The following is a 14,860-nucleotide window of genomic DNA, read 5'->3' as shown; positions in this document are numbered from 1 at the left end:
GCGCTCAACGGAAGACACGCCAAGGCTGGACACATCCAAGAGACGCATTCCACCGCGAGCAGCTCCGGGCTCCGTTAGCGAGCAGACAGTCCGGGGGGGGGGGGGGGCCGGCTTGCGGTTGCCAGTGGCAACGATCTTCCGCGGGAGGGAGCGCGGCCATCGATTGGTCGCGCCTTGCAGGGGAGGAAGGACGCCGAGCGCGCGGTGGCCGCCGGAGCTCGGTGGCCGGGCGCTCGCCCGCTCGGCGATCCACTGGAGTGGCTGCCGCGGGCGCGGGCGGCGCGGGCAGGGAGGGAAGATGGCGGCGGTAGCGGCGCGCGGCCCGGTAGGGAAGGGGCGCGACATCAGCCTGGCGGCCCTGCAGCGCCACGACCCCTATATCAACCGCATCGTAGACGTGGCCAGCCAGGTGGCTCTGTACACTTTCGGCCATCGGGCCAACGAGTGGGTGCGTGCGGACGCGACGGTGCAGGCAGGCGGGTGGGGACGGGTCTTCCCGCCGGCTCGAGCCCCCGTGGGGAGGGGACGCGACGCCTGGAGGATGGAGGTGCACAGTAGTGGCTCGCGGGCTCCGGGCCGAAGTTGGGGGGCTTGCGCCCGTGGGCCTGGGGTTTAGGGGAGGGAGGCCGATCTGTGACACCCTCTGAAACGGGCAAGACTTCAGTCCCTGCACCACCCCACGTTGGGAGACGGCCGGCCAGGGACGGGACCCGAGAGCGGAAGGACAGCGAGGACCGCGCCTCGAGGCCGGAAGACCGAGGCGCTCGGAGGACGGAAGCGGGATCCGGCACCGTTCAGGGGAGCGGGGCTGTGGCGGCGGGGGAGGGGACGAGCGTGAGAGGAGAGCTGTGGTCCTGCGACTCCGGTCCCGGGCGGACGAAGACCGGCCAGACCCGGTAGCGGGGAGCATACACCGAGGACCGAGCAACACCGGGAATAAAAGACTCTGGGGCTGGGGCTGGCACTTAGAAGGAGGCCGACTCTCTGGCAAAGAGTATAGCCCCCCAAGGCCGAAAATGAGTTTGCTATTTGAGTCCATTTGGGAGCCAAAGTATTTTAGTATTGTCAAGCAGAACCCCAATAAATAGCAATGGAGTGCAATTTAGTTGTTCTTACGATTAGAATGGGGTAGGAGCATAAGACACGTGAGCCCTCCTGCAGGTTAGAAGTGGATTTTTAATGCAGAGAGGTGGATTTTTTTTTTCTTTTTACCTCCTAGTGATTTTTGTCCAAATAATATTAACTCGTCAATTATATCACCATCCAGCCATTACTTTTAAATAAGTTACAAAACAGTATAAAGCACTGAGCCTGGATGAATGGATTTCAGATTTGTAAAGAATATGTTCTCCAAGAAGGTATCAAACATCAAAATATAAGCAAGAAACCATTCATATTGAACAAATTCATGTATTTTTAAACACCCACATTCATTTATTTACATACTTATTCACCTGAAAAATCACTCGCAAAAATAAAACGATAAAAAGTTAAGTCTTAAAAAGAAAGGAGGGAACAGTTCTGCCCTAAATTCTAAACTGAGGAAAGTTACTGAAATAGTCTTAGGGCTGCTCTCCAAGTAGCCAACACCATCCCCCCCAGCCCTCCCCCCCCAAAAAAGAGTGGGGGAGGAGGGCTCTTTAATATTCGCTGTTTTGTAATAGGAAGTATACCACTTGGTCTGCAGAGGTTATTTCTCCCTAGTTTTCAGGGTCTTTATATAAAGGACATGGAGCACCGTAGTGGACTGTTTCATAAATGGCAGCTTAAAAAATGCAAACACATTCTACACATGGCTATTATACTGCTCTATAGAAAAATGCCAGAGGCATAATGTCATAATTCTGTTAAGGTGATTCTAGTGTACAGATAAGGATCGAGGGTGTGTAGTTCTGTAAACTGACTTGACACCAGGATTAGAGGCTGGGAAATCCTGAAACACAGAGGAGAACATTCCTCTTGAGTAACAATTGTTTCCTACAGGTTTTTGAGACAGATACTTTTTAATTACATAGGTTTACTAGATACCCAGTGAAACCCTTGGACTAAAACCTCATGAAAAGGCAGAAGTGTCACAATGTATTATTTACAGGATTATGTTTTCCTGCTTCCTGGATTTGTTACCTTCAGACAGGGCATAATTCATTCAGTAAAAGGTCATTCTTTCAAAGTACTAATCTTCAAGGCTGTGTTAGCTAGAAGAAGGAAAAAAGAGAGAGAGGGAGACCCAGTTTAGCTGCAGAGCAGGGCTAGAGGTAAACAAACTGTCACCATTGTCTCCATATGCCATCACTCAGGCCTTCTGGATGGGAGCCCTTTGAATGTAAACCTAATAAAAGTGTAAAGAACATTGTTGAGAGTGGAGGAGAAAGCATATGCAAAAAAGAATGTGGTGTGTAAAGGAAGAGAGTTCTTATTACACTGAAAATAGATGAACGACCAGGCATTCAGAGCAGGAGGAATTAGAAAGAGTGAACAGAAAATGAGCTGCTTTAAGGAAAAATTAAGAAAGATGTATGTCATCACTGAAATAGAAATGTTAGAACGAGACCTGCTTCCCACTACCAGGAAAGACTACTCTCCCAAAATACCCATGTGTGGAAGAATATAGCCCTGGTGTTATTCCTCTCAGCCCTGAGAGCAGTTGTTCTCAACGAGTTGGTTTGACAGTGTCTGGAGAAAAAGGTGGTCTCACTGAGAGCAAGGTGTTACTGGCATCTAGAGGGTAGAGGCCAGAGATGCTGCTAAATACCCTACCAAAGTGCTCAGCTTGAGAAACTGCATCAATGATTAGTGTCCTATTTTTTTCTAGCTAGTAAGGCTTTCTGTGTTATCACAGTTTCTGGATATGAGGCCCAAGCATTTGATATTTATTGAAATATAGGTGGCTTGGATGCTGTATGTGTGACAGAAAGACCGGTTTAGAGGGTAAATGGAGACATAGTTCCCTTTTTCTTTTAACATAAAATAATTAGTAAGATATAGATTGCTTTGAGTTGTTTCAAAGATGTCAAATAGTGTGCCGAGTCCCAATAATTTGCAGCACTATTTTACATTCCACTCTATTCAAATTTTGTGCTGCTTAATTTTTTAGCACTGGTTGAATTATTTTTATAATAGAGTATAATATTGAATCATTAAATTGTACTTTTATTTTAATTGTACTTTTAAAATGGAAGCTAAAATCCCTTTAAACTGTGAACTAAAACTTTAACATAAAAGTTCTCCTTACTTGGAGGCCTTAAGGAGGACCTAATAAAACCTCGTTTTAACTGCCCTGGCTGGTTTGGATCTGCAGTTAGAGCGTCGGCCCTCGGACCAGAGAGTCCCAGGTTCGGTTCCTGCTAAGGGCATGTACCTCGGTTGCAGTTTTTCCCTGGTTCTGGTTGGGGTCATGTGGGTGGCAGCCACTCGATGTGTCTCTCTCATCGATATTTCTCTCTCTCTCCCTCCTGCTCTATCTGAAGATGAATGCAAAAAAAAAGGTCCTCGGGTGAGGATTAAAAAAAAAATTCTTGTTTTAACCATTTCCCATACCCCCAACCCTGGCTGTGCCCAGAAAAAATAAAATAATAAATTTAGTTACCTAGGATAAATGTGGAGGGACCGGGAAAATGTATAAATTTGACCTCTTTCAGCCAAAATAAACCAGAGAAAAATATGTTTTCTCATCAAAGATCTGATTGGGGTAGGTTGGTTATCTCTTTTCAGTGGAGAAACGCCCAGAACAGTAAGTCCAGTATGACCTGGCAAGAACTCCGCTCCAGGCCCAATGTTGTAATCTCTGAAATAATTCTTTTCCATGAACAAGTTCATGCTTTTTGTATGTAATGCTATATAGAAATCTAATTTTTAAGAATTGCTTATTACGAGTTAGAGAATAAATTCAAGAGTAGCAAACCTTTTACATTTCTGATTTGGGATTTTTCAAAACTAAAATTGGGCATTAAATATTTTTTCATAAAGAAAAGGTCATTTCTATTACTATTTCATTAAGGAAGAATGGAAAGCAGTCAAAAGCTATTGGCTTTATGTGTGCTGATACATATAAATATCCTGATTTGGATCTCTAAGATGAAACAGTCCAAGGTCAAATACTGGACGACAAAAGTTCTCAGGTGATTCTGACAGTTCATATAAGTTCTAAGTCCTAGTTCTGTCACCTGTATCTTCAGTTTCTTAATAAATAATACCAATCTTTAATTTTTACAAATTCCTACTTAAAGGCTTTGTGGACTAATAAGTACTTTAACTGTACTCGTTAAACTAGAAACCCACAAATCCTGAGCTGTTTGGGTAGCATATATTGTACTTATAGTGTCCATCTTCTCAATGATTAATATTGTAATGGTTTGAGTTTAAGTAATTCTTAGAGCTTAAAGTGCACCCAGGATATAGATTTCTCAACACATAGGAATTAACCATGTTTGCAAAGAAAGAAATAATACTGTTTCTGCATAATTTTTTTTCATTTTGACACGGTATTTTTCAAAGCACAGTGGTAAATGGGCTACATTTGAGAAATAAGGGTACTTTTCTTAGTATATTGAAGTGATTTATAAAAACTTCAAAGTAAATAAAGTTTACTATGAAGTCCCTAAATTTCTTACTAAGAAGTCCCTAACTTTCTTACTAATGTGTGTATATTAGAGAAAACATTGGCTAAAATTGTTTAAACTATTATAAATTCTTTATTTCTAATTGAATATTCTATAATAATAAAGATTAAAAATCTTGTTACTAAGTAATTTACTCTTTTTTTGTTTTGTTTTGTTTTTTATCCTCACCCCAGGACATTTTTCGATATTTTGTTCAGATAGAGTGGGAGGGAGAGAGAGAGAGAAACATCAACGTGAAAGGGACACATCGAGTGGTTACCACCCACGCGACCCAACCAGGGCCAGGGACAAACTGCAACCAAGGTACATGCCCTTAGCGGGAACCGAACCCAGGTCTCTCTGGACCGCAGGCAGTAATTTACTCTTAATAGCTATTTGCTCTTAGAAATCAGTTTGATATAATTTGGACCATGGTGGATTTTGTTTTCATGACTCCTAATACAGTTCTGTGGGCAGACATTATGTTGAACTAAGGCAGTGGTTCTCATAGCATCATCAGAATCACCTGGATGGCTTAATAAAAGAGACTGCTGGGCACCAGTCCCAGAGTTTCTGATTCAGGAGGTCTGGGAGGAACCTAAGCTTTGGCGTTTCGAGGAAATTCTCAGGTGATGCTGCTGCTGCTGATATGGGAACCACTAAACTGTGAGACTCACTAAATTTTGAGACCCATTGAACTATGATGACCAAGAAGATTGCTGAAATTACTTGAGCTTGAGGAAGGATCAGGCTTCCAATTTTTTTGTGTGCCGTTTAAAAATTATCATTTTAATATTACACCTTTGTTCTTAGAGAGTGCACTTTTCACCAAAATTACTGAGAACTTAAATTCCGAATGATTTTGGTAATAGATATTAACATAATACTATAAGGTTAAATAGGATGCCGAAATTAAACCATGTAAATAGCAAACGTACATTTTAAGTTCTGAATTATAATAGTGTGATTACTAGTTAATCAAACAAATGGGTACTTAAATATTTTCTTTTAGAACACAGTGTATTGATGAACATTTTTATCAGGGCATGGGATCCTGTCTTGTTGAAGTGAAAAAGAGCCTTTCTAAATGAACTAAAAGATATCATTTTAACTTGACCACTTCTCCCAGTTTTTCTTAGGCAGATTTCTTGAGTCCTAGTTGGTAATGTTTCTAACTTAATTTCCAAAAATTAAACTTGACACTATTCCACACCCAGTAGGTGATTGAAAACTATGGCATCATTGCAGTCTTCTATGTAGTAGTCAAAGCAGAGTTATTGACAGATCATCTGCTTTCATAGGTGACAGGATATAGCAAGAGAAAATGAACCCAGAAAATAAAGAGCAGGTAATGAGATGCAGTCACCAGTGATTTCTGCAGCTTGTCATATACCTCGGTCAGAGGACAAAGGAAAAGGCAACACCCTTCTTATAATCTCTTCTTTCTAATAAGATCCATGGAACACTTGCATTATTGTTTCAGCCAGAGGTATGTTGCTATCCCTGCATTTAGTAAAGAGAGATAATGATGGTGTATTTTATAAATGACGAAAGGACTGCTTCCCACTGCTTAATGAGCAGAGCCAAAATCAGGCCGAGATCCTGCTAGTCCCCGCTCCTGAAGAATAGTCCCTCCTAAATTGCTTAGAGTTGGTCCTACTTGACATTGGGTAGAATTCCTATTCTGTACGAAGTTTATGTTCTTTAACCTCTGTGAATGTTTACTATTAATGAAGGTAATACACATATTTTCCTGTGTGTTTTGTTTTTATGTTCTAGGAGAAGACTGATGTGGAAGGAACCTTATTTGTTTACACAAGGTAAGAGTACTTTACTTTCATAAAGAAACTGACAGTCATTCTTTAGTTTTATTTCTAAGAAAAGTAAAACAAATGAATCTTAGTTTGACGTTTTTAGTTGACATAAGGAATACTAAATAATGTGAGACATACTAATTTCAGAATAAAATTTAAACTTCCATATAGATGAACTTAAATCTTTGTGTGTTTTTAAAAGTAGTATTAAATGTTTATTCTTTAATTCAAATGAATGGTACAAAGTTCTTGAATATAATGCACAGCAGTAGTACATTATTAAGAATATTAGATTATTTAATCAATATTTATAAAAGGGTCTGGATATTTATCTTTTAAATTTTTATTTTTCAATTACAGTTTACATTCAATATTATTTTGTATTAGTTGCAGGTATACAGCAGAGTGGTTGGACAATCATGTACTTTACAAAGTGTCCCCCCCTATATTTCTAGTACCTACCTGCCACCATACACAGTTACTACAATATTATGGACTCTATTCCCTGTGCTCTACTTTACACCCCCGTGACTATTCTGTAACTGCCAATTTGTACTTATTAATCCCTTCACCTTTTTCACCCCGTCCCCCAACCACCCCGCCTCCTCTGGCATCCATCTGTCTGTTCTCTGTATCCAAGTCTGTTTCTGTTTTGTTTATTTATGTTGTTCTTTAGATTCCATATGTAAGTGAAAGCATATGATACTTGTCTAAATATTCCACATCCAGTAGGGCTTTATTGATGTTTCCCCCACCACCCTTGACTATTTAAAGAAGAATGATCCAAAATTAAAGATGGCTAAGTCCTCCATTATTTATCTAATAAAATATGTTTCAGGATAGATTTACTACATTATTTATTTTAATTATGAATATTTTAATTATTAATAATAAGCTCATGTTATTAATAATTTATACCAGATATTTTTACTGTCACACATGCACGTGGAGACATATAGTTTGTGTACTGTCTAAATAGCTGAGCTTTCTATTCATATAAAGTGTCATAGCTGAAGTCCATCACCATCAGTGAGGGTGCACAGATAAATACAAAGGCCTGGTACAAACCCTTCCAAGGCTAACAGTTTCACTGGGGAGGCAGAAAACACACACAATCAAGTATATTTTTTACATACACGCTCACATTTTCTTTTGTTTTTTTCTTTTGGTATATGCCCCTAGCAGGAACCAAACCCTGGGACTCTGGTCCGCAGGCTGATGCTCCAACCACTGAGCCAAACCGGCCAGGGCACACACACACTCACATTTTAAGATAGACCACAATGCAGATAGACTACCTTAAGTGCCAGTTGATAGGTTCTAAGCAGTGAATGGGCTGCTGAGGTTGTGGAAGGCTCTATGGAATGGTGAGGCTGGAGTCAGCCTCAGGGAGAAAGGTAGGACTGCAATTGCATAGAGGAGAGGGAAGGGCAGTCTCAACAGCGAGGATGGCACAAGCGGAGGCCCGGGGCCTGACGTGGTAGAGGGGCAGCAAGGAAGATGACTGGTGCAGAGAGTTTACATGGGCTTATATTAGTTAGAAGTTGAGGGAGGGTAAAGCAATTTTGCTGGCTTGAAATGTCAGACCAAGGATTTTGAAATTTATTTTCTTAGCGATATGGAGTTGTTGAAGGTTTATGAACAGGGGAGTAATACAATTACAACAGAATGTGTGGGGGAAGTCAGTGTGTCAGCATTATGAGGATGCATTGGTTCTAGCGAGTTCGGGGAGGACATGGAGAAGATGCTCACAGTGGATAGGAGATGATGAGAGTGAGGACCAGGGGGATGGAGATGGAATAGAAATGTCTTACTGAGATACTTATTTATGTATAGAGGGAATGGTGATGTTTTAAAAAATCACATTAAGATTTTGAAATGGAAGACTGAGAGAATGACAATTATTGGTGGAATGGAAAAATAGGTCAAGAATCTGGTTTGAGGATAAATGTTAGTTTTATTTTGAAGTAATGATTTGGTGTGATAGCAGGACTTTCAGATGGAGCTGTCCAGCCACGCAGGGAGGGTCAGGGCTGAAGACACAGAGTTTGGAGTCATCTGCATCAATTTGCTCATTAAAACTGCGAGAGAAAATATGTTCTTTGAAAGAGAAAGAGGGAACTGAGGAAGGCTAATGGTTGATTTTAAAGCCAACCAGGAGACCGAGAAGAGTCAGCCATAAAGATGCAAGCAAAGCTAGAAGAGTGCGGAGGGCAGCTGTGGGCGCAGCACAGGGACGCACAGTGTGTGCAGGTGGGAGCAGCAGTGGGAAGAAAGGGCTGGACGGGCAAGGCCCGCAGAGCAGGTAGGGGTTCGTTTATTCAGTTTCAGAGAAGGGGGGGCAAGAGTCGTTGGCTGTATTAGCTTACATTGTGGGCCAAAACACTCCAAACGCATGGGCGCACACACCAAGTGAGCTTATTCAGGGGAAACCACTCTGGAGAATTCTGAAGTGTGAAAAGAAAAGCAAACAATTGAACTCTACTGTGTGCCAAGCACACAATATGCATTCTCATTCATTTCTCAAAACAAGCATTATGCTTTTGAGAAGTAAAAGAAAAGGTATTAATATGCATTAATGATTTATTTTAGGGATTTTTAGTAGGGTTATTTTATTTTATTTTAATTTTTAGTGTACTCAAACCAAATGTAGGTTTGTATTCTCAAGTATTTCTTAATTTACTTGGAGTTCCTAGTGGAGTTGACAGTTAAACAAACCATTAAACTGAGAACCAAATCCTTCTCTATTTCTTGATCTCTTCCTCAAATCTAACTCAGCGATAGGAGCCCCTCCTACCCCCGCCCAGCTTCCCCCAGCACTCGCCCTGCCAGGCCAGATCCTAGTATGTCGAGGTCTTTCCTTCGTAGAGAATGACAGAAAGTTTATAAAAATCAAAAGGGAGTTTTGGATACAGGTAATGAGGCTGCCAGTGATGTATTTTGCTTTGTACCCATACTATTAGAGAGGTTAATGAAATACTGGAAGAGTCAAATTCTGATTATGTGTAAAAATACCTGATTCTATTTTTAAAATCATTTTTTTCCTCTTTATTTTCTCCCATGTCTTCCGTTCTGTAATAGAGTTCATAGAGAATCCACTGGTATTTCTGAACTTGACTCTTCTAAAGGACTCTGTCAGAGATCTTTGGAAGTGAATTTTCATTCTTCCTCAGAATTTGAGTTGACATGATTATCATGATTACGTCTAGTTTAGATTATAAGCCTACCACCACTTTACTTCTCTGTAAAATAAATTAGACAAGAATAGCCTTCCATCAATTTTAAAGTTGGAAGGCTCAAAAGGAAATTCTGTATATGGTAATGTACCTGTATTTACTTATTTTTCGGCATCAAATCAGATATCAAGTTTCTATCAAACTAATATATAAAAACCTTTTCTTCCTATTGCTCATGGCGCATCTATGGGTTTGTAACCCTGGAGCCCAGTTGAAAGTGAACAAATGAACTCTGCTGCTTTCACTTTCGGTGCGTGGCACGTGGGGTTTCATTCGTCACAGAGGCTGCTGCCCAACGGTAGACAAATGCAAATGTAGTTATTGGAGTTAATACTCTATAATTTGTGTTCTTTCTGCCTGATGGAGAGTAGGCACTGAAGGTTTATTGAATAAAATGAAAAATAAAAAGTCACCAAATGCCACATTTTTAAGGAGAAAAACTTTATAGTGGTTTATCTATGAAGCTTTTGCTTTAAAGAAAACAAAAGATCTGCTTTGTTCATTAAATTATATGAACTTTTTGTTTTGTTTTTTTGTTTTTTATTTATTTTAATTAATTTATTTTTGTTACAGATGTTTCTCCTTTCTTCCCCATTGACACCTCCTCGCCATCCCCCACCCACCCTGTCCCCAGCTTTGTTGTCCGTGTCCATCGGTTACTCATGCATACGTGCATATGAGTTCTGTGTTTTATCTCTTCCCTCCCCACCACCCCCTCTTCGGAGGATTGTCAGTCTGTACCCTACTTCCACATCTCTGGGTCTCCCTTGAACTTTTAATTATACTGTATTTCCTCACCAGTTCATTGACCAGAGCTGATCATTTCTTTAAAAAGTTTCACAGCTTTTCATTTCAGACCAACACCAAGATTTTCTGTGAAAATTTTCTTTATGTAATTGTGATATGCACTCTGTATTAACCATCATATAATTTTTTTTTTTTTTATCCACACCTGAGGATATTTTTCTATTTTTTCTTCAGGTAGAGTGGGAGGGGGGGAGAGAGAGAGAGAGAGAGAGACATCGATGTGAAAGGGACACATCGAGTGGCTGCCACCTGCTTGACCAACCAGGGCCAGGGACAAACTGCAACCGAGGTACATGCCCCTAGCGGGAACCGAACCCGGGTCTCTCTGGACCGCAGGCCGACACTCTAACCGCTGAACCAAACCGGCCAGGGCCATCATATAATTTTTTAAATAGTAATTACCATCTTCTCCCTAAAGGAATTTACAATCTAGGTAGGGAAATATGATATATATATTTAAATAAGTAGGATTTGATTTTATCAAAGGGTCAGTAGTGACAGTCATGCTGCATTGTTAGATAAAGTAATACGTTAGTGCTGTTAGCTCCTAGTAAGGAGTCATTGCTTTATACATGTATGCTTGCACAAAGCTGCATATACATGCAAAATAGTTGAAGACATGTTCGAATGTAGTTATGCTAAACGTATACTATACTGAAAACTTGTCTTTTGATGTCCTCCCCACCCCTTGTGATTCTTAGGTCTGCTTCTCCAAAGCATGGCTTCACCATTATGAACAGGCTAAGCATGGAAAATAGGACAGAACCTATTACTAAAGACCTGGATTTCCAGCTCCAGGACCCCTTCCTTCTCTACAGAAATGCCAGATGTGAGTGTTTCTTGATGCACAGTGTATCTTTGTGTTTGTGTTTTAAGTGATTCTGGGGGTCAGCACTGGTTAGCTTGGGAAATGCATGCCTAATTGAGGGAATAGCTTCTTCCGTGGGAAAGTACATGAAAACAATGTGAATATGATGATATAAGTGTTCGAACCCTGTCTTCTGCAGTGAGACCCTTTGTAGTGTGAACCCATTGGAGATGCTAAGCCTAACCAGGGCTGGACGAGGAGTTTTTGCTCAGGAGACCGCAGAGGGACACATAGGCGGTGCTGTAGAACAAAGAATTAATGATTCAGCTGGTGGCACTCTTTTCTTGTGTGAGCCTTCTGATAATATGTTTTGTGGAGAGGAGCAATATTCTAGAATTACTATCTTTTGAAAATATCATAAATTAAAAATCAAAGTCCAAAGAGCTTTGGTCATTAAGAATTCCATAACACTTTGTAATGTTGAAGTTATATTAGGTAACTAAATGGTCCTTGCCAGATTTGAAATGAGGTAGCAATCGACTGTCCAGTATTCTGTCTATTATACTCTTGTATCTTATCTGACCACTTGTGTTGGAGTATTGGACAGCCCAGAGAAAAACTGATGGAAATATATAAACTTCAAGAGCCTCAACGTGTGTTTGTGCACGTACATGCTCTGTGCTCTGGATAACTTTCAGGAAGACCTTGCGGTTAAATCTTTCCATTCATTTTCCACCCTGCTCTTTGAGCTCAAGATACAGTTTGCCTACTATATACTATTCAGTGTAATCTTAATAATGAATGTAAGACAAGTGATATTGAATGTTATAACTCCAATGAATTGTTTTGAAGTGAATATAACATCCTTTTAATGCTGTTTATTTACAATCATATACATATAATTAAGTTACTATGATAGGTGGTTATCCTATTATTTAGATATTATGGTTAAGTTCTTATGAGAAAAAAATGAAAGCTATTAAAACTGTAACTTGATTTACTAATAGTAAATCTTATGAGTGAAAATTTAGTAATATAGAGAAGTATTTGTTTTTATTCCTATTTCTTTGCTGGAAGGTGTAGTTTCCTCAGTTGTAGCTTGTAGTTTGAATTGTTTGTATGGTTATAGTAATGTCAGGTTTTAGTTTCTTTTTTGAGATTATTAGATTCTATGTCAAATTAATATATAATTCAAATCCTAGTAAACAAAATAGCCACATAAATAAATATAAAATAAGAGAATATTAGTGACTTAAGTAATCATTTTTGGTAGCTTTTCCTTTGGTTAAATACATGGTCTAGTTAGTACAGATAATATTTTAAGTTCTTATTATAATATTACATATATATTATGTACTTATACCAAAAATGTAAAAATGTTCTCTTTAATGTGGTTGATTTTAAAATTAACTTTCCTAAGGCCCATTGGATTTATCTGATAAGTAATGCTGTTTGGATCTCATGAACACATGGTAGGCCTCACGCTGGTTCCAGGCAGTGCTGTCCAGCATGGTGGTCCAGCTGCACGTGGGTACTGAGCACTGGAAATGTGGCTTAGTCTGAACAGGGCTGTGCCATGAGTGTAAAATACACATTCATTTTCAACGGCAATACCAAAAAAATGTAAAAAAGCTCAATAATTTTATATTGATTTACTTGTTAAAATAATATTTTAAATATATTGAGGTAAATAAAATATGTTATTAAAATTAATTTCACCTGCTTCTTTTATTTTTTATTTAAAATGACATATGTGGCTCACATTTGTGGTTCACGTTATATTTCTATTGAACGGCAATGTCCTAATCATTTTCATTTATTTTACCATTTTTTATAATCACAACTTTGTAGGGTAGATGTTTTCACTGCCATTTTGCAGATGAGCAAACTGAGGCTCAGTGAGGGGACAGCTGACAGATACCCACAGCTTCTGACTTTCATAACTTTTTCTTGGAAATACTAATATTTTTGTTTTATAAATGAGAAAACTGAGGTTAATTGGATTAAGTGATTTGCCGGGGATATTTGGAGATGGAAACAGCATTTGAACAGAGAAAGCCTAGCTTCAAAAGCCCAGGCCCAAGCGGTAAAAATACTAACACATGAATGATGTGTTGGAGCAAGGTTTACTTTGTAAGAAATACTTAATCTTTTTAGTGTATGCTCCATTGTTTAAAAAGCAAATTTCTTTTTTAAAAAGCTGAGAATCTGTTGTATCGCAGTTATTAGAGAGGTGACTATCAAATAAAAACTAATGTAGCAAAAAGCTGAATTTGACCATTTTTTACATATTATTTCCCTTTAGTAACCTTTTACTAGTTTTTCATTTCACAATTAATTAAGATTTTGGTAAATGGAGATATATTTTAGAAATATTTTCCTAAATATATAATAATATTTAAGATAAGTTATAGACAGCAATGACAGGCAGATTTCAGATCTAGCCCAATAGGTTGAATATATCATTGTCTTCTTACAAGATTAGAATGAAATTCTTTTGAGTTATTTGATTTCATCGAAGACGTAAGCCTGGATCTTAGAGCAAGTTATAAAAGACAAAATCAAGATACTTAGAATCAAAGCTGTTTTAGAAAACTCCTCCTCAATTTTAGTGAATTTACCATATTGGGTAGTTTTGTATTAAAAAAGAAGTACAATTTAAATTCTTTATTGCTATTTGTAGGATCTGGGAAAACCTGCTATAAATAATGGGAAATGGTACACTGAAAAAAAATGATAGTTACAGACAGTTCTTATCTTTCAAATAGGCCATGTCCTAGAAGTTCCCTTTCAAAGTGATTGGTGGAATTTTAGTTATACATGACAGATTGAACACATTCCTGAAACTATAGAAATGGCAGTAAAGGGGAAAAAATATATAAACCCACAAGAGTGGTGAATGCATTTCATGAAAAAGAGGGAGTAAACAAGAAAGAAAGAGGTAGAGATGTTATGATAGCTTTATTGTTCACAATTATTAACTGTGTCTTTGCAGAAGATTTTATCCTTGTTCTATTGATGTCAGACTTGACTATATGATTTGGTTCCCTGCTCCCCGCCCCCACACTAACCCCACCAGAAGGATATTATGTGGTTACCTATTGAACTCAAATATGAATCAATTGCTTTGGCCAATGTATTGAACTCAAATATGAATTAATTGCTTTGGCCAATGAAATGTGGGTAAGAATGATATATGTCACTTATAAGCACATACTTTAGGAACCAGCTCATGATTCATCATGGCTCATTTTCTTCTTCTGTGATGACTAACAGTATTCTAGACAGAGGCTGCTCTATCAGCCTGGATCCTGAAATGAAAATAACATGGCACAGAGGTAAAGGCAGCTCATGATGAAAATGTAATATCTATTAGAAATAAACCTTTGTCATTGTAAGCCATTGAGATTGTGGGGTTGTTTGTTACTGCAGCATAACTTGGGCTATTGTGACTGATACACAAGCCATCCAAGAAAAAAGGGATCCAAACATAGCATGGAGGTAAAGACATTCTAAGAACGATGATAAAGAGAAGGCCCATAATGACTCCTGTGCAATTAAACTAAAGATCATTCAGTATAAATTAAAGTAAAAGGA

At 38.9% G+C, this 14,860-nt stretch overlaps 1 protein-coding gene across 2 annotated transcripts in view; it reads left to right on the top strand.

Moving 5' to 3' along the window:
* Positions 1 to 298: 298 nt before the first annotated feature.
* DCP1B (decapping mRNA 1B) overlaps positions 299 to 14,860 on the top strand; it is a 53,590-nt gene continuing 39,028 nt past the window's right edge. For both annotated transcript variants that reach the window (XM_036252831.1, XM_036252829.1), the window contains exons 1-3: positions 299 to 448; positions 6,378 to 6,418; positions 11,157 to 11,284. In XM_036252831.1, coding sequence (XP_036108724.1) covers positions 299 to 448; positions 6,378 to 6,418; positions 11,157 to 11,284 — 319 coding nt within the window. The remainder of the gene's footprint in view (positions 449 to 6,377; positions 6,419 to 11,156; positions 11,285 to 14,860) is intronic.

Source organism: Molossus molossus, unplaced genomic scaffold, assembly GCF_014108415.1.
Source record: "Molossus molossus isolate mMolMol1 unplaced genomic scaffold, mMolMol1.p scaffold_m16_p_10, whole genome shotgun sequence".
NCBI lineage: Eukaryota > Metazoa > Chordata > Mammalia > Chiroptera > Molossidae > Molossus > Molossus molossus.
The sequence above is the reverse complement of the archived record's forward strand: the minus strand, read 5'-3'. Positions and strand labels throughout refer to the sequence as shown.